Source organism: Leptidea sinapis, chromosome 7 (genome assembly GCF_905404315.1).
Source record: "Leptidea sinapis chromosome 7, ilLepSina1.1, whole genome shotgun sequence".
Taxonomy (NCBI): domain Eukaryota; kingdom Metazoa; phylum Arthropoda; class Insecta; order Lepidoptera; family Pieridae; genus Leptidea; species Leptidea sinapis.
The window spans coordinates 10,175,923-10,200,110 of NC_066271.1; the positions used below are offsets into that span (position 1 = coordinate 10,175,923).

The 24,188-nt window shown below is 36.7% G+C and overlaps 1 protein-coding gene across 2 annotated transcripts in view; it reads right to left on the reverse strand.

Moving 5' to 3' along the window:
- Nucleotides 1-2,935: 2,935 nt before the first annotated feature.
- Nucleotides 2,936-24,188, reverse strand: part of LOC126965434 (probable multidrug resistance-associated protein lethal(2)03659) — an 87,935-nt gene continuing 66,682 nt past the window's right edge. The window contains exons 24-34 of one of the 2 annotated variants that reach the window (XM_050809044.1): nucleotides 23,070-23,179; nucleotides 22,070-22,184; nucleotides 20,813-21,008; nucleotides 18,571-18,757; nucleotides 17,553-17,725; nucleotides 11,995-12,111; nucleotides 9,921-10,011; nucleotides 8,673-8,782; nucleotides 7,269-7,365; nucleotides 6,523-6,603; nucleotides 2,936-6,470 (exon numbers count right to left, since the gene is read on the reverse strand). In XM_050809044.1, the coding sequence (XP_050665001.1) occupies nucleotides 6,568-6,603; nucleotides 7,269-7,365; nucleotides 8,673-8,782; nucleotides 9,921-10,011; nucleotides 11,995-12,111; nucleotides 17,553-17,725; nucleotides 18,571-18,757; nucleotides 20,813-21,008; nucleotides 22,070-22,184; nucleotides 23,070-23,179 (1,232 nt within the window). In that variant the 3' untranslated portion in view covers nucleotides 2,936-6,470; nucleotides 6,523-6,567. Of the gene's footprint in view, nucleotides 6,604-7,268; nucleotides 7,366-8,672; nucleotides 8,783-9,920; nucleotides 10,012-11,994; nucleotides 12,112-17,552; nucleotides 17,726-18,570; nucleotides 18,758-20,812; nucleotides 21,009-22,069; nucleotides 22,185-23,069; nucleotides 23,180-24,188 lie in introns of both variants that reach the window. The other variant, XM_050809042.1, reaches the window with a different exon arrangement.

The window sequence follows — 24,188 nt, forward strand, 5'->3', positions numbered from 1 at the left end:
TTCATCTTCTTCAAATCTAATTCCCGTTGTCACGAGCTCGCATTGTTAATTCAGTTAATCTGTTCCTTGTGAAAAACTACAGCAGCTGATGCAAGACGACCTCTTGATGAACTGGAACATTTTTTGCGTCAATTAGTATTAATCAATAACTTAATAATTAATTCGCTAATTATTGACCTCAGAAGACAAGGTCAAAATAATCTTTGTGTCGATACGATAATTTGGTACACTTTGGGAGAGTTGGCATAAAAAAGCGGCCTGACGAACACATGAAAGCTTATGCAGGATGATATAACATTAAATACTTTTTGAATATTTTGAAAAATAAAAAAGAGAATTATTACATACCAAATAGAATTTTAAAATCACAAATTGAACGAAAATGTATGCCTTTCAATTTGTGAAAATAACGGGCGCTAAATCTCATCGATATCATTTTTGAAGTAAAATTTCATTGCGCGCGTGAGTGTATATTTTTTACGGATGAAACGTAATAACAATAAACTTGAAAATGTGGGGACTTTTTGCCCAAGAAGATGGAGAGACCGATCGAGAAAGAGTGAAAAATGGCGAACGTAGCATGAAGCACATAAACGAGAGTAAGGAGAAAGCGAAAGAGAAAGGAAAGCACGATTCGTGAAATGCTATCCGGCGCGCTCGACTTCCTTACGTCCAACGAAAACAGAGCTCGCCGAACAGTCTGTCTGAACTGTACTTCAGGACTTTCTGACACCGCGGGATGGTCGGCGGTGTTTTACCGTTGTCGTCAAGAGTCGAGTTGGAGGCAAAAAGAGCGCACAGGAGATCGGCTTTCTCTTTTGCCGTACATGAGGAATGACATCATGTTATTCCTCATGTGCCCAGAGAGAGCAGCTTTCGACAACGACCAGAACTTGCGTGTTTCAGTTGGGCGACTAAAAAGTTGCTCGCCGATTTCGCATGGGCGATTTGCCGCTTTAAAAATCTGGAGGCGCGTTTATATTTCCTCTTTAAAACTTTGCAGTTTGCAGTTGCAACTTAGTTCGAAACGCCTGTTTTTGGCAGGCATCGAAGAGCTTGGTATAAAAATATTCATGCCCTGCAGTATCATATCGGCTGCTGCAACGGCGCAGGCACTGAGATCATCCGAAGGAAAACAAACCTTGCCCCAAGGGTAGGATGTAAAAAAGGAACGCATTCTGACTGCAAAAAAACAGGCGTATCAAACTTTGGATGCGGCGCTGGGCTCAAAAGATCTGAACTGCAAAGTTCTAAAGGCATATGTAAAACTCCAAAACAGGCGTTACGTTAGGCGTGGTATCCACCAAAGCGGACAGGAGAGAAGATGTATTTTGATAACCAATCGTTTTTTACACATCTCCTCTCCGCTTAGCTTCGGTTAGCTCATTTGTTTATAGAATTTTGTGCCGCGTCGAGCGATCAGGCTGCCTTTTTTCCAGCGCCTAGCACACCCGAAAGCGTTGTTATAAACACAGCTCACATCTCTCCGCTCAGGTGGAAATAACCTGACAGCTTTGCCGCGTACCTCCTCTCCGCTTTGGTGGATACCGGGCCTAACTGTAGATAATGGTTTGATGGTCGCATGGTTTTGTAAAAAATGTTTAACGCCGATATAAATGTAGAGGCATATCGTTCAGTTGCGCTATCGAATATATTAATAAAGGTAACGAACAAACTATTTTTAATTACCGAAACACATCAAAATAAACGTAGTCTATAAAAATGTATTAAAATAAGCAAGTTAACCACAGCATTTTTGTATTGTTTATAGTTTGTTTGTATATATTAGTTTGTATTGTATGTATAAAAAATGAAATATCCTGCCAAAGTAATGGTCTAAGAGCCCGTGACCCCAGACTTACGTTATTTTATAAAAGCTGAAAGTTTGTCAGCGCATGCTCCCAACACAGGTAAGAACGATGGATTGCAGTGGCTTTGGCAGGTAAACGGTACTAAACGTGTGTAAAATACAAATCTAAATACATCAAAGAATAAAGTCCAATTTTTCGGTATTATGAATTCAGAATATTATTAAAAATCACGTTATTCATTTTATATTTATTACAGACCCCCTTAATGCTCATGAAATTCTTATTTTACTTACGTCATAGTATAAAAGCTGATTTTTATATATAAGTAATACTTGGGTAATAAGTAAACGATGTTTCCTCATTAGCCAGACACTTTGGATAGTTCCAACCCCTTGGCAGACAAGCATGTAGGGTAACTGTAGGAGAGCGCGAGGCAGTATGCATATGGGTGAGTGACTCTATAACTATTCCACGCGGATGAAGTCACTGGTAAAAGCTAGTTAGTTATAAAACAATTATAAGGCCCACTTATGTAATTTTTGAAGAGTTAACTGCCTATAACAGTGTATTCAACAATATGTATTGTTTGACAAAGTAGACCCCTAATACTGCAATATATTCGTAATGCAAACAAGTCAATCCACCAACATGGGTGAGCGGGCGGTTCCTGTGGGTTTATATAAAATACGAGTGCTTATGCAATATCTGAAGGCGTTACTTTATTAGGCGTCTATGGATTACCAGAGGGAGGCTCCTTTGCACAGGATGCTGGCTAGATTATGGGTACTACAGCGGCGCCTATTTCTGCCGTGAAGCAGTAATGTGTTAGCATTACTGTTTCGGTCTGAACGGCGCCGTAGCTAGTAAAATACTGATTTGACGTCTCAAGATGACGAGCGCAATTGTAGTGTCGCTCAGAATTTTTGGGTTTTTCAATAATCTGCATTGTAATGAGCAGGGCGTAACAATTACCATCGGCTGAACGTCCTGCTCGTCTCGTCCCTTATTTTCATAAAATTATAAGGTCCATTATCAAAATAAAACTAATAATTATCATAAATCTATTGTTATTTCTTTTCTCCACCAGTCATATAGCTGGAAGAGGCAATAAGGAAAGCAAGAAATAAAATAAACATTTCAAATATTTATTACAATAACATATATAATCATACAATAAAATGGTAACCAGTAAGTAGTAAAATATAATTTTCTTTGAAAATTACAATTATTTTTTCTAACACTAATAATTGAATATTTAAAAGAATACTGGTGTGTTCATATCACAATATTTCTTAACTAAATCACTACCAACATATTGCGCATATAAAGATACAGAGTAATAAACTTATTTGATCTCTATTGATGAAACCACATAATTACTCATAATGTGGTCAAACCAAATAATTACTACATCAAAACTTGCCCACACAAAATTGGCTATTATTACAATAACAATAAGAACCAGTTTTATATGTAAAAATAATTGCAACAACTTTCTGAAATCATCAATTAACAATATGCCAGCTCTAACCGCCATTTTGAATTTCGTTTAACATAAAATATTTCCGTTTCGCTTTAGAAGTGAGGTAGTTTAATTAGTTCTCCTATAATACAATTGAAAATGTTCACAAATTCAGCACCATATATTAAGTACAAGGAAACGCAAATTAATTCTAAGCTAGCGACAAATTTTGACATGTTATTAGTTTTTCCGACGAAAGATAATTTTGATATTATACCTATGTAAAAGCTGTGCTCTAAAAGATGATGCAACGTCTTAGTTATATATTACTATATTCATAGCTTTTAAGAAATACATGGATTTTTTAAAATTTATTCAGATATATTTGAGTCTGTATGGTCAGCCAGCATTTCAGTTAGCATTTGTAACCTTAGAAACATTAACGACGAGTGAAACTTAAACATCGCGTCTAATAATTGTTCAATTTCTGAAACACGAAGAAGAGTCCATAATTGCTGAGTGTGTCAGTCCACATGTATATTATTAGCAATCAATAAAAAAAATGTGATGACACAGCCTCTATCGCTTTATTATCTGTGTAATTAAGTAGAGGACCGCATATTTGAGACTATGTTTTATTTGAGACTTTATTTAGAATTTATACATTAAATTAAAGAATCAAAATCGTTTCGGGATATTTCACATTGCCGAAAAAGCAACGCAAAAATTGTTTAACTGCCTATTCTATTAGTTCTAAACTTGCTATCTTTCGGCAAATTTAGAACTAATATTAGGCCATTTGCAATTAAATTATTAAATACCTAAATAATAAAGTTTTTAACAATAAATTGTTGCTTAAGGCTGGGGACCGAGCCAACGGCCTTGAGCAATCGAGCGGAGCTAGGTTACCTCTCTCGCACAATATCGCCATTGTTTTAATTCATAATTAGAAGTATTTTTAATTTATTACAAACATAATATAATTTTCAATAAATAAAATTCAATACATGTTAAATAGTATTTGTAAACAGTAAATAGTTTTTCATACAGTTTTATCTAGATTGAATAATTAACATGTCTCCAGCTGTAAAAGTAAGGAGTAAAAAAATCATCAAGTGATGATTTTTTTTCGCAATGTCTATTTAAGATAGAAATGTAAAGAAAAAATGAATTTTCTTCTCATGCTCTGTAGACGTATAATTATTTTTTTGTTAAAATAAAAGCTTTATATAAACCGTTAAGGAACGGTTTCAATTATGCGCTATTTTGGTGATTTCTTGGGATAGCGGCCTTAAGTTTACATTTACATTTTAGCTAGTTTACAGTTTACACCGAGCAATTGACATATTTGTGGCTTTTTATAATTGCAACATCTATAATTAGATATAATTCGTAATCATTATATTCAAGATTTGTAATGCATATTAAATTATATTATATATACAATAAGAGAAAATTCTCACTTTTATAAAGCCTTTTGTAGAAAGATAAGTGAAAAGGCAGAAACAATTAAAATCGCATAATTCATCGCACCATGTTTACACATTATTTGAACTAGCATGTTTATTATACTTGCAATGGTAAATGCCTTTTTAAGTACAAAATAAAGATTATTTCTAGAAGGATCACATTTATTCGAAATGTAAGTACCTAAGTCACAGCAACAATTACCAAGGCATTATCGACCATAAGCAAATGGAGAAAAGATTTCATGCTGCTTATTTTTATTCTAACTCAGCACGGTAAAAAACTGGAAGTAAAGAAGTGTGATAGATAAAGGAAGATCTCTAAGTCGGGATAACCTTAAAGCATCTTGGAAAACAAACCAACAGAATTCCACATACAAAATTAATTGAATTACGTAATTGAGGTTAGGCAGCTAAAGAGTCTCATTCATATCTATTTGAAACAAAGATTCTATATTTTGATCAAATAGTAAGAATACATATATACAAATATATTTTTTTTCGAATTTCTTTAGATCTATTAAATAGGCTACCCTTCTCACCCATACAGGAATACCTGTAAGTCCTAAAAACCTACCCAGCCCAGTAATTCCAGTCTATTTTTTTAATTATTTACCCAATGATTCGAGATGATAACTAAAATACCCATAGCGATACGCCATTTACATAACAAAAGAGTTTTACCTCGTTTACTCTTCCCGATGAGATTAGATCTATAAGATATAAGACTACATTTGTAGACACGGAACATATTAGATCAAGACTACCTCAAAATCTCTTCAGTAAATCCAGGCGAATGAGTTTACATGATCTTTAAAGCTACCCCATTTATCCTATTACATGAGATTAGATCTATTGGACCTCTGAGTCTCAAAGGGATAAGATTTATGAGACTTCATTAATGAAGAGGAAATGATTAGATAGGAACTGTAAATCTAGTCGATTTACCCAAGCGAAAGGAATACGATTTATAAGACATTATTAATCAAATTCAGCGGAAATGATTAGATCTATACGGACTGTAAATCTAGTCGATTTACCCAGGCTAAAAGTAATAAGATTTATAAGACTTTATTAATCGAATTCATTAATGAAGCTAAAATGATTTCGTATGTACGGACTGTAAGTCTAGTCAATTTACCCGGCGAAAGGAATAAGATTTATAAGATTTAATTAAAAGAATTAATTGATGAAGCTAAAATGATTTGGTCTATTCGGACTGTAAATCTAGTCGATTTACCCAGGCGAAAGGAATAAGATTTATACGACTTAATTCATCGAATTCATTTATGAACCGACAATGATTTGGTCTATTCGGACTGTAAATCTAGTCGATTTACCCAGGCGAAAGGAATAAGATTTTTAAGACTTAATGAATTGAATTCTTTTATGAAGCGACACTGATTTGGTCTATATGAACTGTTAATCTACTCGATTTTCCCAGGCGAAAGCGATAAGATCTATTATCGCCTATACTATAAATCGCCTCCATGTATACCAGACGGAAACAATTATATCTATACGACTCATCCACACATGTTTAATGACAATAAATAAATTTTGTGCTCAAAATCTGATGTAAATTAAACCCTATAATTACTTAAGTAGACACCATTATAAAACAAGAAACGACTTGCTGTATGTAAAAGTATTATTTTAATATTTTTACGCAACTTAAATACATTCGAAGGAATTTCCGACAAATTCGAGTTGAAATTCGATTTATACACTTTAATAATAATTGAAATTAATAAATTATACATTAAAATATTTATGTATAACATTATCTATAGTAATTATGGCAGTTTATAGCACCAATATTGTGTGTTCACGAGGCTTTCTTAAGCAGCATTCTTTTATAACTCTGAAAAAGAAAAACAAAACTTTATTTAGCATAATATAAAGAGATATGGTCATAACATAATTAGATTAAATTCGATTTAATTTTTAAAACATAGAAATTTTACTTTTTAATGAACTTTTACATAATATTATTTGCGCCTATAATTAGTCATAGACGTAGACATATTTTTATTTCACATCACACAAATTAATTTACAAAGTTTTATTATACACCTTAAAGTAAAACATAAAAATATTGCTTAAAGTAAAATAATATTTGTGAAAGTACTTATATAATCAACTATACAATCAAGAATGATGCGGAAATGGACACCGCTCAGCGTATACTGTAGCAAATGATACAGCGCTGGTTTTAAGCGTATTTCATTACGAGACAAACTCGCGCTGTGGTTTAGAAACGTTTGAATTTTTTTTATATACTTACAGCATAACAGGTAGCACTCAACTTGTATTTTTGTCTATATTTTTTTTTGTATGTATAAGTGGTTACTTTGTTTGTGCAATAAATATATAAATATATTGGCTCGCGGTCAAATAAGGTCGACTCGGGCTCACTCGAACAAGGGCTCACGCTGCCACACGTAATTTATACGCACCCTAACTGTCGCTATAGCAACAACGGAACTTGGGCGGGTCGTTACTATAAATAATAGAATCAAGCATTACCTCTTCCGCCATTTTGTTTAATAAGGCCGCCGTCTCCGGTCCCGTTTGTTCGACGAGAGTTTTGAAAATTCCTGTGTCCTGTTCCACAGCTTCCGATCTAAGACAAACGAATACATTTTTATCCATATGCAATGCACGCACACTAACACAAGGTGACATACAAATCGCGAGTGTAAGACGTAGCTTGTCACGCACAGTAAAGTTATAAACCTGGTCTGTTTTCATCGGTTGTCTAGCGGCAAGAGGCTCTATCGAGACGAATAAATTATTATCTAAGTGAAAAACACAACAAGTTGAGCGCTCTTAAAGCTTATGTTTGCATTTATTGGCGAGAAGAAAAATACATGTTTTTAAAGTACAATCTGTTGATTATAAAAAAAATACGTTTATAAAACTGAAAATAATAAAAAAACTTAACAAAGATTTAATTTAATACTTACACCTAATACTTTTAATATGAATAAAATACTATTATTTGTATGTGTTACCTATTGATAGGTTTTAAGTCGGTGCTTGCCCGCTTGGGTTGTTTGGTTCTAGACGAAGCTATCCCCCGCTCCAAGTAACGCGTGGTGAGTGTTTCCAGTTTTTGAAGTCTGTTTTTTTAAACGTAGTTTTTTTAGTGTCATTAGTCAGGTAAACTATAAGATTTCGTTGCTTTTATGATTTCATATATATTAAGTACCTGTTTCACGTTGTTGTGAGACACTGTAATATCGTGAATAACGTTCGTTAGCTATGAATGACAGGTAGCCTAAGACCAACTTATCCGCAAACGGGTTACTAATTATATCATATAATCAATCTAAATGAAAACTCATAAAAAAGCATTCATAAAAAGTATTCATAAAAAATGTTCATACATGAAAACTACTGACCCAAACTATGTCAAACTTTTATGGGACCAAATGGCAAAAATTCCGCACCAAACTAAAGAATAATCACGAAAATCGCATAAGAAATCTCAGCGTAATTGGTGTAGATATATAAAAAAAATACCAACAGAATTGAGAACCTCATCCTTTTCAAAGTCCGTAAAAATACATTTTTTCTAAGTACAATGAGTTGATTATAAAAAATACATGTTTTTAAACTATACATTTAAAGGTACAATATGTTGATATTATAATGAACTTTATTTTTGTTTTGCAAGGATTACTGCCATAAATTTGTCTAACTCCGTTTATTTTCTAATTTACTTATATATAGTTTATAGAAAAATGGATAGATGGCGCTAGTAGTAGTAGTTTTCTTCGCGCAAACAAGATGTTCAATGAGCTGTTTAAAATTGTTATAATTTTTTATGAAAGTGTGTGTGTGTGTGTCTTGATCCCTGCGCAGGTAATTTGTACAAATGATCACTGCCGGGTCGGTAATAACTAAAACCTAAGTGCCAATACAAACCTGTTGGAGTAGGTCCTCACTCGGTCCTTGGACAACACTAGAGTCTCCGATTCATCTGTGAACTCGCCCGGCGACTGGTACGCGAAGTTTTCGGGTATGGCCAGCGGTGCCTGCAATAATATACCATAATACAATACAGTGATAGTTATATTTCGCATGCCATGTGCTTAACCATAATAAGAATAGGGAAATGCCAAGCCCCAAGGGGTGTCGTAAGAGGTGACTCAGAGCATTTACCAGTGGGAGGCCAGACGAGCATGACTTAATGGTAATTGATAGGCCCTGTATCATTACAATGCAGTGCCGCTCAGAATTCTTGACTATCCCAAAAATCTATAGATTCACGGCATTTGTGGTACCCATAATCAAGCCGACATCCTTATTATATTTAAACGAGCCTCCCACCTGTAAATGCCCATTGTTGTCTCTTACGCCCTTACTCTTACTCCCTTGGACCTGGAACTTCCCAATTCTGAGTGTTAATTTGAAAATGCGACAATGTCTCGTCTTTTGCCAACATAGATATATAAACGAGAAGAGAATCTAACAACACATAATATTGTTAGGTGCTGTCTGTTATACCCCAATCATTTAAGCATTTATACCGACTTAATAGCTTATCTTACAAATGATATTGACTACTAGACTAGAGTGTAAACCCAATCCATATCTTATACCTTTAAACGAGCAATTTTTGTATACAGGTACTTTCGGGGGCGAGAAATCGATCTAGTTAGGTTTCAATATTAAATATGTAGTTTAATTCGTGTTTTAATGAGGAACAGCTACAATAACATTAGAATACAAAGGTAAATTTCGCCACTATATACAAACAAGACTATAATAGCTCAGATGAGACATTGGGTGATCCGGAAAGCAGAAGACCCCGGTTCGAATCCAGATGTATGTTATTAGTTCATTTTTATTCAAGTTTTGTACATTCTTAAAAATCCGAGCATGGCTCGGTCGTTCAGGTATTAAATAGTTAAAAAGTAGCACAAATGAAATGGTAAGGCTAAATAAGCAAAACCACCACTGTTTCCTTTTTCTCATGAACTTTCTTTACCTTCTTACATATAGCAGTAGTACTATCTCTTCGAGGTACATTTTGATACTGTCTTAGTGTAGTGACGTGACCCTGGTGAGACGCCACGGTGGCGCACCCAGTCGCGTGGTATCCCGGTGAAATATAACCCTAAAAAATGTTTTGCACGCACTTTGTAAGCCTATAGAAATGTTCTATTATACCTGACTCTTGGAAAGAAGACTACGTCTCCGCTGGTCAGCCCTAGACTGGGTCAGCAACTCGTACGGATGCCCTGACTCCACCACGCGGCCTCTGCAAACATACAACTATGAATTACTTAATTGTATAATATTCTAATGACCATATGAAGCAATCGTTGGTATCATCCGCAGGGTCACAGTTGGTATGATGGTCTTACGGACAATGGCGCCATCGATTGACTATTATAACATGCTGCAGTTGGACAAACTACATATGAATAATATATCATCATATCAATCGGAAGAGGTCCACAGCTGGACAAAGGCCTCCCCCAAAGATCTTCACGACGATCGGTCCTGCGCTGCCCTCATCTAACGTATTCCGGGGATCTTGACCAGATCATCGGTCCATCTTTTGTTATGAAAATACGGGACGAGACGAGCAAGACGTTCGGCGGATGGTAATTGAAACGCCCTGCCCATTACAATGCAGTGCCGCATTGTTTGAAGGTACCCTTGTCGTATCGTCCCGGAACCACCGCACAAGGAAACTTATTCCACAGCTTTGTAGTACGTCGAAGAATGCTCCTTGAAAACCGCATTGTGGAGGACCACCGCATTGTGGAGGACCACCACACAGCCAGCTTAACGATCGATGCGTCACTCGGACAGTTGGCTCATTTGGTAAGAGCGCTCGGACGGGACCAGGGGACCTACTCCTAAAATCGATATTCGATAAATCGCCGCGTTAGTCGTGTCGAATCCTACCCTTAGTTACATCGTAATCAATGTCGAAACGACGGTCCTAACCCTACTCTTAGCTGAAAATGTCAGAGACGAATATTCGAATTTCACAAATAATCAAACGTCACTTTTACGATAATCTCAACGACACCTTCTAGGCTGTCGATGCTATTTTCGTTTCAAGTTGCATAGATATATTTGCCATACAATATACATACTTAATAAATATTATTGAAATAATTATATGTGATTTACTATTCAACAGGATTTTTTTACTACTAAGTCATTTAAGTCATTTTTTTAATCGTTTATGCGTAGAAATAATGCAAATGGCCGCCTGTGAAATAGGAAGTCAACGAGAAGGGTAGGGTACTTTTTTTTACATTTTATGATCCGCAATTTTTGTATTATTTATTCAATTTTAAATGGTGTTAATGATACCAAATTGGTGGTGTCTGGCATGGTCCTTAGCGCCTAAACTATGTTTTGACTTTTGACACTTAACAGCGACGTAGCACAGATAATGTTTAGGTTTGAACATATTTCATTCACACTAACATCGTAAAAAAAACAAAATATTCGTCTATGATAACGATAAACGATAAGGAATTCGAACATTTATCAGAGTAGGTTAGTTGCGATATATTCGGAGTATTGTCGTATCGTTCCGAATGTACCGTTGTCGATTTTGCGAGTAGACCTCCTGAGAGGCGTGGCTATGAGTCCAACGTCGTCCATAAAATTTGGTACAACTAAAATTTGATATATACGCTTGTATATTGTATATCTATGGTATGTACAGCTGGATAGGCCACACACTCCGCAGGGATTCCAACCATATATCGAAGCAAGACTGGAACCCTCAAGGAAAACGCAAACGTGGCTGTCCTACGCAAACCTGGCGATGGACTGTCATTGACGAAGCGAAAGACCTGGAGTGAAATCAAGAGAGATGATCAGGACCGATCGCGATGGAGATGCAATGTGGATACCCTCTGCCAGGAACATAAATGAATGACTTACCAGTGGGAGGCTCCTTTGCACAGGAAGCCGGCTCGATTATGGGTACCACAACGGCGCCTATTTTTGCCGTGAAGCAGTAATGTGTAAACATTACTGTGTTTCGGTCGGAAGGGCGCCGTAGCTAGTGAATTTAATGAGATTTAACATCTTATGTCTCAAGGCGACGAGTGCAATTGTAGTGCCGCTCAGAATTTTTGGGTTTCTCAAGAATCCTGAGCGGCAGTGCATTGTAATGGGTAGGGCGCATCAATTACCATCAGCTGAACGTCCTGCTCGTCTCGTCCCTAATTTTCATTAAAAAAAAAATGAATTTATGGTATGTACTCACTTGTCCATTACAATGACCCGATCGTAATCCATGACGGTGTTGAGACGGTGCGCGATGGTAAGTACGGTGGAGCTCGCGAACTTGTCGCGAATCGTGAGCTGGATCTGTCTGTCCGTCCTGTCAATCACATTGCATGTTTAAAAATATATTTAATCCAAGAACATCGTTCAAAGAAAAACCGATAACAATAACGCCTTTTTTCCGTCGGGGTAGGCAGAGACAACAGAATGCCACTTGCTTCAATCCTTACAAACTTCACGCGCTTCCTCTACATTCATTACTCTTTTCATACATGCTCGCCGGTTCTTGGTGCTTCGGACCTTTCCTTTTCTCAAAACGTCCCCAATCTGGTCGACAAATGTTCTACGAGGTCTCCCGCGACCGACTTGCCCACACACACTTAAAAATTTTATGGGAAAGATTCCGCATCAAACTCAAGAAGAATCACGAAAATCGGATCATAAATCTCAGGGTAATCTGTGTACATATATTTAAAAACAATACCAATCTAATTAAGAACCTCTTCCTTTTTGAAGTCGGATAAAACTGCAAACAAAATTTTGAAATAACCTTAAAAGAAAACTTTATAAATTTTTTAATTTAAAAAATTCTTAGCTTCAAAATTTTATACGACAAAAAGCACTTATACAAATTTGAATTACAAAAGTCACATACAAAAAGTATGTAATAAGAGGCGAAACTGCCAAAGAAAAAATTGAAATTTAGTTTAGTATGAAACGTGCAGCAGTCAAATTCAAATTCAAATATTTTTATTCAAAATAGGATTTAAAATCACTTATTGAACGTCAAAAACTACCACCAATTCAAAAGAGACTGCCTCAGACCTGAGAAGAATGGGCGCAAGAAACTCGGCGGGCTTTTTTTTTTTAATATAAAATATGGATTACAATGTGATATCGTACAATAAACATTTATAATTAAAGAGCCTGAGGTTGTTCGCTTTATTCCCAGCCCTTGGTGTCATTAAGAAAATCGTTTATGCTATAAATCGTGAAATGATAGAATGTGCTAATAAGATTTGTCAGTGTGTTGATCATAGGCTACTTATTGACCATATGTATCTAAGAATAGTAAATACATTGTCACAGGCTGCGATTGCTACTCATATGGAAAGAAAATGTAAAAATAAAAAAAAAATAGTGGCAGGTTGGAATCGGCACGTTGGCGACGCGCACAGGGAGGCTAAGCGTTGTTTTCAACTTTGGGTCTATTTTGGCAAGCCCATCGTGGGTCAATATTATGATTCTATGGTCAAAAGCAAGAAAATATTTAAATCTAAATTAAAGGGTGTATTAAACACCAAGATGAAATTAAAATGGATATAATTGTTAAAAATCATAAAAATAAAAAGTTTAAAGAATTTTGGAACTTCACCAGAAGCTTAACACCTAAGCACAGCCTGCCTGTGTGTGTCAATGGCGTTAGTGACACCAAGAACATAGCCAATTTGTTTATGAATCATTTTAGGGTACAATCGCTGCCTGTGACGAACGATTATGTAAGTTAGCATACAGTGGAGGGGCTCGATGCTGGACCTAATCACACCTTGGCCTTTTTTAAAACTGAAGAGGTCAAAAAGATCGTTAAGTGTATGACTCGTGGAAAATAGCCAGGACATGATGGGTTAAGCGTTGAGCATCTTCAGTATGCAGGTGAGCACGTGCCTAGAGTTTTATGTCTGCTGTATAATATATGCATTGTCCATTCATACTTACCAGATGAATTGATGAGGAATGTGGTGGTGCCAGTTGTGAAAGACAGAACGGGAGACGTTACAGATGTCAAAAACTATAGGCCGATTTCGTTAGCTACCATAACAGCCAAGGTACTTGACGGCCTCCTGGATAGACAATTGGATCAATACCTAGATCTACATGATGCACAGTTTGGGTTTAGAGTGGGACTGTCTACCGAGAGTGCAGTGTTAACATTAAAGGAGACCGTCAAGTACTATACAAGCAGGAAAACACCAGTGTACGCCTGCTTCTTGGATCTGTCAAAGGCCTTTGATCTGGTTTCATACCCGATACTCTGGGACAAGCTTAGACGCACTGGCTTGCCTCAGGAACTCATAGAAATATTCAGGCACTGGTATACAAATCAGGATAACCAGATAAGGTGGGCGGGGGTATACTCGAACACGTATAGGCTGGAATGCGGAGTCAGGCAAGGTGGGCGGAGCTCACCGAAGCTTTTCAGCCTCTACGTGAGCGAGCTGATCGGGGGGCTCAGCAGCATGCATGCGGGATGTTCGATTGATAATCAAATGATTAATAACATCAGTTACGCGGATGATATGGTGCTGCTGAGCCCATCGGTCTGCGCGCTGGGAGATTTGCTGCGTGTGTGTGAAAACTATGCAGAAAAGCATGGACTTAAATATAATGTAAAAAAAGCATTCTCATGGTCTTTACGGCAGGCGGAATTTCTCCGAGCTATGTACCTCCAGTGAGGTTGTACGGTGCAGAGCTGGTGAGGGTGCACAAGTTCACATACCTGGGTCATGTGGTTACAGCAGACATGAAGGATAATTGTGACATTGATAGGGAGCGGAGAGCGTTGGCGGTTAGAGGGAATATGTTGGCTCGCAGATTTGCACGTTGCACAAAAGATGTAAAGATCACGCTATTCAAGTCATTCTGTCAGAGCTTTTACACGTGCAGTCTGTGGGTTGACTATACCCAAAAATCTATTAATGCTCTCCGTGTCCAATATAATAACATCTTCAGGATAATGTTGGGACTGCCTCGGTATTGTATCGCGTCCGGTATGGTTGTGGAGAACCGTGTCGATGATTTTTCCGCAATCATACGGAAAAGAATCGCCTCCGTCAAAAATAGGTTGGAGAGGAGTCCCAATATTATTTTGAAGGTGATAGCCGACAGACAGCACATTCAAAGCGCACTGGATGTCTGCTTTAGTTTGTAAGTTTATTAATTATATCAACTAATATAAAATAAGTTTGTTACTAACATATATGTAATTTATTATTGTATTTCCTAATATAGCTTAAGACTATTTCAGTAATATTTATATATGGACCTTTTGTTGTCTTAAATAAATAAATAAATAGTAAAAAAATAATAACCTTTCCCACATAAACGTTTTTTAACAATTCTTTTAAATTTCGTAACACATTTGTTTTGTATATTTTCTGGGATCATATTGTAGAAGCATATACATCGCCCAACAAAAGACTTACTAACTCGACCCAACCGAATAGTAGGCATAACAAGTTTATGTTTGTTCCTCGTGTTAACATTATGAATGCCACAGTTTCTAGAAAATTCCTCAGTGTGCTTATAAAGTCATTTGATATAAGTTTGAAATAGTAGTAATTACAGTGTGGCGATTAGCGACGAAACAGCGATCCGGCTAAGTTTAAAAGCGATTTGCTTATAACGTAGTGTACTTTGGCTATCCCCGTTTTTACAAGATTATTTCCGTCATCTGTCAATCTATCAATGACTGCACGTTTCACACAATCGAGTGAATTGTTTTTTTTCTTAGAGAGACCTATTTACAAAAAACTTAAAAAAAAAAAGTTTTATATGCAGAACCATTTGTCTTAAATTAAAATGATAAGTAAAATAAAATGTTCCAAATTTTAAAATTTCATAGTTATTTAATAATATTCTATTTCGATGTGAGCGTTTGCTCGCTGTTTATGTTTAGATATTGTGCTGTAAATAAATAAAAAAGGGTTTTTGTAATTATAAGAACAATGATGTTGATCTAAAACTGTTTAAATGGGTTTTTCGTGACAAATATTATACCATAAAGTTCGCAATGTGTTGCTTTAGACAGTAAAAAAACATTCAAGTACAATTTAAGACCAATTTGCAACATCCATAAACACAAACACGCGGACGTTCAGGATAGTATATTACGCACCTAGGGAGAAAAGTAGGTCATTCTCACCCGCGGAATATTGAGTGACAATCACGGGTGGCAATGTCCTACTTATCTGACGTGGTGCTTTTACTATGATAAACAGAATAAAGGGCAGACAAGACAGTTATTGCTGGTAAAATAGTGACACTTCAAGGCAATGTTACGAGTCGGTACGGTTTGGTGTCAGTCGTTCCACTATTCAGAGGACCTGGACTAGGTTTCAAGAAACCGGCTCTTTGAAAAGAAGACCGGGATCAGGAAGCAAGCGATGTATTGAGCCGAGGGACGATCGATATATTGTGAGCCAAGCTTTACGAAATCGAAAGGGTCTTTTTTATTATATAAGGGGCAAACGGGCAAGAGGCTTACGGGATGGGGAGGGGTGAGGCAGCCGTCCATGGACATCCGCAGCAACAGGTGTGTCAAGAAATGCGTTTCCGGCCTTTAATGTGGCAGTATACTTTTTTCTTGAAGGTCCCTAAGTCGTATCTGTTCGGGAAAACCAAGCAGCCGGTAATTGATTCCACAAAGTGGCTGTACGAGGCAAGAAATTTCTAACGAAACGCGCGGTTGTGGAATGCCAGACGTCTACGTGATCGGCCGCTGGAACACAACATCATAAATAAAAGGTAAATGTGTGTGTGTGTGTGTGTGTGCATGATGCGTGAGAAGGAGATGTCAAATCCATGCACAAAAATAATTATCAAATCTCCTACTATCCTGTAGTTACTCCATTTTATGAACTTACGCAGGATGTTATACTTCCTTGGCATAACAAAACAAAAATAACTCCGAAACTGTTATTTATAATGATACGACGAATTCTTATGGCGCGGCCACATTGTCGCAATATTGTTTACAAATAATATTGCGACAATGTGGCCGCGCCATAAGAATTTAAAACAATTTTTAATAAATCCTCTGTAACACAACACAAGTAACATAACAGTAGCGTAACTCGGCGGTCTCCTTGAAATTTATGGGTGGAACGCTAGGGTTGGGACATACAATATTGGCGACGCGGACGGCGCGACGCAGCTTATTTAACTCGGGCATAAAATTTTGTTTTTCAAATTTTATTTGTGTATTAATCCTAGAAGTGAGGGTTATCACTTTAAAAACATAAAATATTGCGAATGGTGATAGTTTCATATCGATACGATCGGTGGTTTAGGCGTGATTGAGCCTTGAGATTGAGCCACAAAGACCATATATATATGGTCTATAAGATTAAGTGGTGGCAATTGATAATTGAAGATAATAAGATAAAACAGTTTTTTTAATAATTGGTTAAACATTAAGTGAGAACGGATTTAAGCTTTGATATTGATTATATATAAGATAAATCAACATATTTTGTGAGATCTTTAATATAGAAGTTAGTGGAGTATTATTTCTGTAAAGTAGGATTTTAAGCATATAATTAGGTGCATTTTATTAATAGGTTTTAATCTAATATAATTTTAAAATCAACCGATAAAAACAGGCCAGGAATATTAGTTTAGTGTGCGTGACAAGCTAAGTCTTACACTCGCGATTTGTATGACACTTTGTGTTAGTGTGTGTTAGTTCTAAACTCAATATTTTTCGACGTTTTAACAGCTGTCATAGTCTGTATAGACGTATAAATGATCTAAACTCACTCCGTATCCACGTTAGCGGTGGCCTCATCCAGAACAAGTACAGCTCGCTTGGCCAGTGCAGCTCGCGCCAGACACAGGAGCTGTCGCTGGCCACTGGACAGGTTACCTCCCCCATCGCCCACTCGCGACGACAGACCTCCGGCCATACTTGACACCAGCGAGTCCAGCTCCACCTATCGATTTAATCATCAATTACTTTTTAATCACTATTCAATCAAAAACCGCGAACTCAAACCATCAAGTTGAGGAAAGTCACATATTTGGGGCGTGTGCTTAGGCATGAGAGGTCTGAACTCCTACAACTTATCATGATGGGAAAAGTTGCCGGAAGAAGCGGCGTAGTTCGCAGAAAAAAGTCTTGGCTGCGCAACATCCGAGAGTAGACAGGAATCGCGAGTGCGGCGGAAATATTTCGCCTCGCGAAGAACAAAAAGTTAAAATTATAAAGCTGACTGCCAGCCTTCGCTAGTCGGAGAGGTTTTAATGTTTCTTTTTTTTTAATTGAAAGCTTCTTTAGCCGCGTTGGGCATTTTTGTTAGGGGAAAACCTTATGAGTTGGCGTCACCGACATGTTAATACTCATTAACATCCGCAACAAAAGGTGCCAAGAGATACGTTGCCGTCATTTAAGGGACCTTCTTTCTTGAAGAAAATATCGGTTTGGGAAAATAGCAGCCGGTAATTGATTTCGGAAAGTCACCCTGCGACGCAAGTAATTATATTGTTAATGACGATTCAAAAGCGCATAGTTAAAAAAAGCTAATTAATAAAGATAAAAATTTTAATTTGTACCAAAAAGAGATGTTTCTGTGGCCCAATTGTCTAGGCTAGGTCTTATACACCACACAAAAACATGATAAGTACAAGTACAATACTGTATATTTTATTAGAAAGAGCGCAAAAAATAATCTCTCTCTCAGAGCGCCATTTGTATTAGAAAGGACATAAAAAAGAATTGAAAGGAATCCATTTTGAGAAAGTGAGTTTATAAGTTTTAAACCCCACAGCAGCAAGTAACCTCGTGCAAGGCCGCGTGTATCTCCGCGTCGCTGTACTTGTGCTCCGGGTCCAGGTTGTCCCGCAGCGTGGCCGCGAACAGCGCGGGTCTCTGCGGCAAGGCACACAGCCGCGACCGCCACTTGCGTAGCCCCGCCTGCTCCGCTGTCACGCCGTCCACCGCTACTTTTCCTGTTATCTTGTTAAGCCTGTGGGTTGATAAAGGAAAATAGAGATGGTACAGCAATTATTGTGTAATAATAATGACGACCTATCCGAGGTTAGCGACCCTACCTACTGAGCTAGAGGTCCCGGGTTCGAATCCCGGTAGGTGCAAACATTTATATTATGCATATGAATGTTTATTTCCGAGTCATGGATGTTTATATGTTATTATGTAAAATTTGAAAAACAAAATTTTATGAACGATGCGGGATTAGAACGGCTAGCTCGGTTGGTTAGAGCACCGGCACAGAACGCCGGAAGTCGTGGGTTCGAATCCCGCATCGTTCATAGAATTTTGTTTTTCAAATTTTATTTGTGTATTAATCCTAGAAGTGGGGGTTATCACTTGAAAAACATAACATAATGTTATTATCTTTTAATCTGAATCTCGGAAACGGCTCAATTTAAAAAAAATGTAGTTTTATCCGTGTTTAAATGAGAAACTGCTTTTATAAAATTTTAGGTTTAGCAGTAAATACGTAACAAACAAACTTACATTCACATTTATAATATTAGAAGGGATTGAAGATATTTATCTTATATCTTTAAACTAGCAATTCTTGTATATATATATATATATATATATATATAATCTGAATCTCGGAACCGGCTCCAACGATTTTCATAAAATTAAGTATGCAGGGGATTTCGGGGGTGATAAATCGATCTAGCTAGGTTTCAATTTAAAAAAAATGGTTTTATCCATGTTTGAATGAGAAACAGCTACAATAACATTAGAATACAAACATATATTTCGCCACTATATACAACACTATAATAACTCAGATAGGACATTGGGTGATCCGGAAAGCAGAAGACCCTGGTTCGAATCCAGATGTCCTATTAGCTTTTTTTTTTGTTCAAGTTTTGTACATTCTTAAAAATCCGAGCAGGCTATGCATAATTTGGAGCAAGATAATTTGTGTAACATTGTGTCAATATTTATTATAAAAAAAAATGCATACAACAAACAAGTCATTAAGCTTTATTCTTTGGCTTTGCGTAGGAATGTGGGCTGTTTCGCGGTCAGTATAAGAGGCTATTTACTTCGTGATCGGTGGTTGGACGATTACACGTTATCTTCTTTACTATCTACAAATCTATACAATAATACTAGTATAAATGAGGAGATCCGTAGGAGAACCAAAATCACCGACATAGCCCAAATGATTGCAAAATTGAAGTGGTGGGGCAGAAAAAGCCATGGAATGGCGACCACGTACGGTAGACGCAGTACGCAGTGTTGGTAGACCCCAAGATGGACCGACAATCTGGTCAAGATCGCCGTAATACGTTGGATGAGGGCAACGCAGTACCGATTTTCATGGGAATCTTTGGGGCAGGCCTTTGTCCAGCAGTGGACGTCTTCCGGCTGATGATGATGTTGATGAAATATACTAGTTGTTCAAGTAAAAAAGATACAAAAAATAGGAAAGTTTAGTTAGAAATAATTAATGCGAGTGGGAATATGCAGTATATTACAATGACGTTCTATCCATATAAAAATACTAAAATTTGCGTCAACTGAATACTGTATACATTGCTGCAGTTACTCCAGTTGCTTAAAATATTCTTGGTTAATAGGCAGCAATGTAAAATATTTATTCAGTTCAGGTTTGATTCAGACTGTTGACATATGCCTAAGGAGAAAAGTGTGCTTACAACTTTAAGACACTTTTGGCGTTCAGTTATCAGATTATGAATGATATGTCTTTACTTGAGTATAGAACGTCATTGGTATTTTTACACGCTTTTTATTAGCTTCACCTGTATGTATGTTTGTTTGTAACCGACTCATTTGGGCGCGATTTTGGGCCAGATTTCGATCAAACTTCATCGATTTATCGTGGACCGATGACAATACATTAATTTCATAAAAGTATTACATGTTTCAATTTACATTAAAAAATTTTTTTGTTAATTCATATAATTGTTTCATCTTTCGTCGATAACGCAGGAATTGATGCTCAACCTTTATCTTTTAACCAAAGCGGGTGTTTTTTTTTTAACTATTTTTATATATATATATAGATACTTACCTAAACAAGGCTGATATAAGCGAGCTCTTGCCAGCGCCAGTTCTGCCTACCACAGCCACCTTCTCCCCCGGTCGTATCACAAAGTTGACTCCCCTGATCGCGTACGGGGTTTCCTCTATCTTGGGCAGGTGCTCCTCTTTGTCACGTTTCGGCGGTTTCTCGTACTCCAGCGATACATCTTCGAATAATATTTCGCCTGGAAACGATTTATAACGCTTCGGTTATTTTTATTTAAAATTATAACATCAGTCCAGCTGTTTCGCAGACTAAGGGCCTCCATAAAATACGTGTGGCAATTTTAGCGATTATTTTTATCCACCTTCTTCCCTTGGTGAGACGTCGTGAGATTTTTCTCAAACCACTCCCCCACCCCTCCAAATTTCCCGCGAGTATTTTCAAAATAAGAATTTTTAATATAAATAGGTTTATCTGTGATTGATTTTATTCGATTTATGTGTATTTTTTTTAATTTAAGAGTAATAATTTTCATGAAGACTCCTTCGTCTTTATAATATTAGTGTGATAAACAATTATACTATAATATTATATATATATATATAATAATAATATTAGTAACTCCTAAAATTTTTGTGCCGCACGCATTAATAGCTCGCAAATTGCAGATTTTTTTCCTACATACTTACACTTATCTTATTATTTACATTATAAATTATATCATGTGTGTTATTCTGATGTATAAGCTACATTATTGTAAGGTTAAAATCCTTTTAGTAGTTTTTGCGTGAAAGAGTAAAAAACATACATCCATACATTCTTACTAACTTTCGCATTTATAATATGACTTGTAATATGTACTTGTATTAAATATGGCAGTGGGAGGCTCCTTTGCACAGATTGCCGGCTAGATTATGGGTACCACAACGGCGCCTATTTCTGCCGTGAAGCATAATCATTACTCTGATTCGGTCTGAAGGGCGCCGTAGCTAGTGAAATTACTGGGCAAACGAGACATAACATCTTATGTCTCAAGGTGACGAGCGCAATTGTAGTGCCACTCAGAATTTTTGGGTTTTTCAAGAGTCCTGACTAGCGCCTCTGCATTCGAATGGGCAGGGCGTATCAATTACCACCAGCTGAACGTCCTGCTCGTCTCGTCCCTTAGTATCATAAAAATCATTAAAAATGGCAATGCTCTTGTGATTCCTCTATGCTCAGTGATCGTATACCATCCAGTGACCCGTATATATGGTTGTTTGTCCTTCACTTTCTAAAAACAGATTTTATCATAAATGTCACCTTTGCTCGGCCAGGAGTTGAAGTCCAGTCCTGGATGTTCGTTCTTCAGAGCTGTCTCGTCCGGGTCAACCGGTTTTTCGGGAGGCAAACTCGTGTACTCCAATATTCTTTCAACCTAAAACGTATAATAAAATTTATAAAAGGGTTTTTTGACTGGTTCACGGTGGTTCATTGGCACATGTAGAAGAGAACAAACGACCATGGCCTACATAATAACTTCTGGCCTAAAAAGCCAGCAACGCTCGAACAAAATGAAAATAATGTTTAAAAAATTTGGAACTATCGGTAAAGAACTTATATAAACAACTTAAGAAATAAATTACCCTAAAAATTGCAATTTAAAACCAATATTAAATTTATATTTAAGATTAGTTATATTGAAGACTTTTTTTTTATAAATATTTTGTTATATGAATATTAAGTGAAAAATATGGCCGTCATAGTAAAGTTCGATACAGTAAAATAATGAAAAATTTAGATTTATACATCTGCGAAGAAACTACCAACTACTCGCTAGTGACTTCAGTTGGAATTAACAAAAACAAAAACTGAATATTGAATTATATAATGTTAACTTATTAATTAAACGACATTTTAATAAACATTAAAATATCGGGCTTACTCAAAAAATCCTAAAATCGGTGTCGATATAAAAATTAGATACGTAGGTCCTACGTAGTGTTCAAACTCACAGAAGTGTTTAAAGTAATAGGAGCAATCATTTATGTCAACCTACCATTTATTCAAATAAAATGTGAAAACATTTTTTTTTTAAGAACGATGCGGTACTCTGCCAACTGAGCCAACCGTTCGAGTGACGTATCGTCGTAAAATCTTGTATACTTTGTTCAACTCTCAGGTTGTGATTTTATTTGTGTATTAATCCTAGAAGTGAGGGTTATCAATTTAAACACTTAAACTACTATTTATTTTTACCCATATTTCTCTGGGGGTTTTTGTGGTACTAGATGGTACATATTTGATCTAAGGTCTAACTCACAGAAGTCATCTGGTTCTCAACTTCAGCCGTCTGCCGCATCCCGTATTGACACATCCCCACCAGCCCTATCACCTGCGTTATAGCGAGCCCCACGTTACCGCCCATATTTCCTGCAAACAAACAAACAACAAAACATTATTACATATATTAAAACATATTACCTTTTACTTATTACCTTTCATGAATTTTGGTACAAATTTAATTTATACCATTAATCCCAGATCACTTTAAAAGCAACAATTTTTTTAGATTTGAAAGAGCGACATCTAAAGTCAATATTTCTTATTTATGCAATTATTGGGGTTGAGCAGGTTATATCAAGTATAAAGTAAATCCTGGAAATGCAGCCATAAAACCTGACAATTTAACAAGACATACTAAGATTTACGATCGTTGCGTCACTCGGACGGTTGGCTCAGTTGGTAAGAGCGCTCGGACGGAACCCGAGAGGCGCGGGTTCGAGTTCCGCATCTTCCATACATTTTGGCACAAATTAAATTTATGTGATCATAGGGGTGTTGCCAGTCTGCAAAGTGTACACGTCTTTGAAGGTACCCATGTCATATGTAACAGAAAACAATCTCTAGAAGCAAATTTAATGAGAAAAGGTTCAATTAGGTTCAGGCTACACTGATAGACGGCATTTGACGGTTTGTCCGTACAAAAAAAGCGGAAAGTTTGCAACTAAGAACGCATCCATTCGCATAGCCGAACGCGCAACGGCCACGGTAAAATGCGAAAGTGCGATAAGGTGTGATTATACAACAGGTATTCACTCCGTCAATCACAAAAATTAAATATAAGATTCACATGCATAGGGCCTAGGCAATGACGTTCTTTACATATATGTATCACGGAGTAATAAAAAATGAAGGACTCCGAGCCGTGATATTAGCAAGTGAAGCACCGTTATGCTAGTGTGAGTGCGATTACGGGGTATACTACTTACACAATTTTTTCTCCCTTAAATAATCATATATCCACAAATACTTTTATATTATTGTTTTTACACTTTTTTACAACCCACGACGGCACTTTCAAAATATTTTATTGCGAGGCATACTGATCTGTCACAGATGATGGCAAATCTCATAATGGCGGCCGATCGGCTTGTATTAA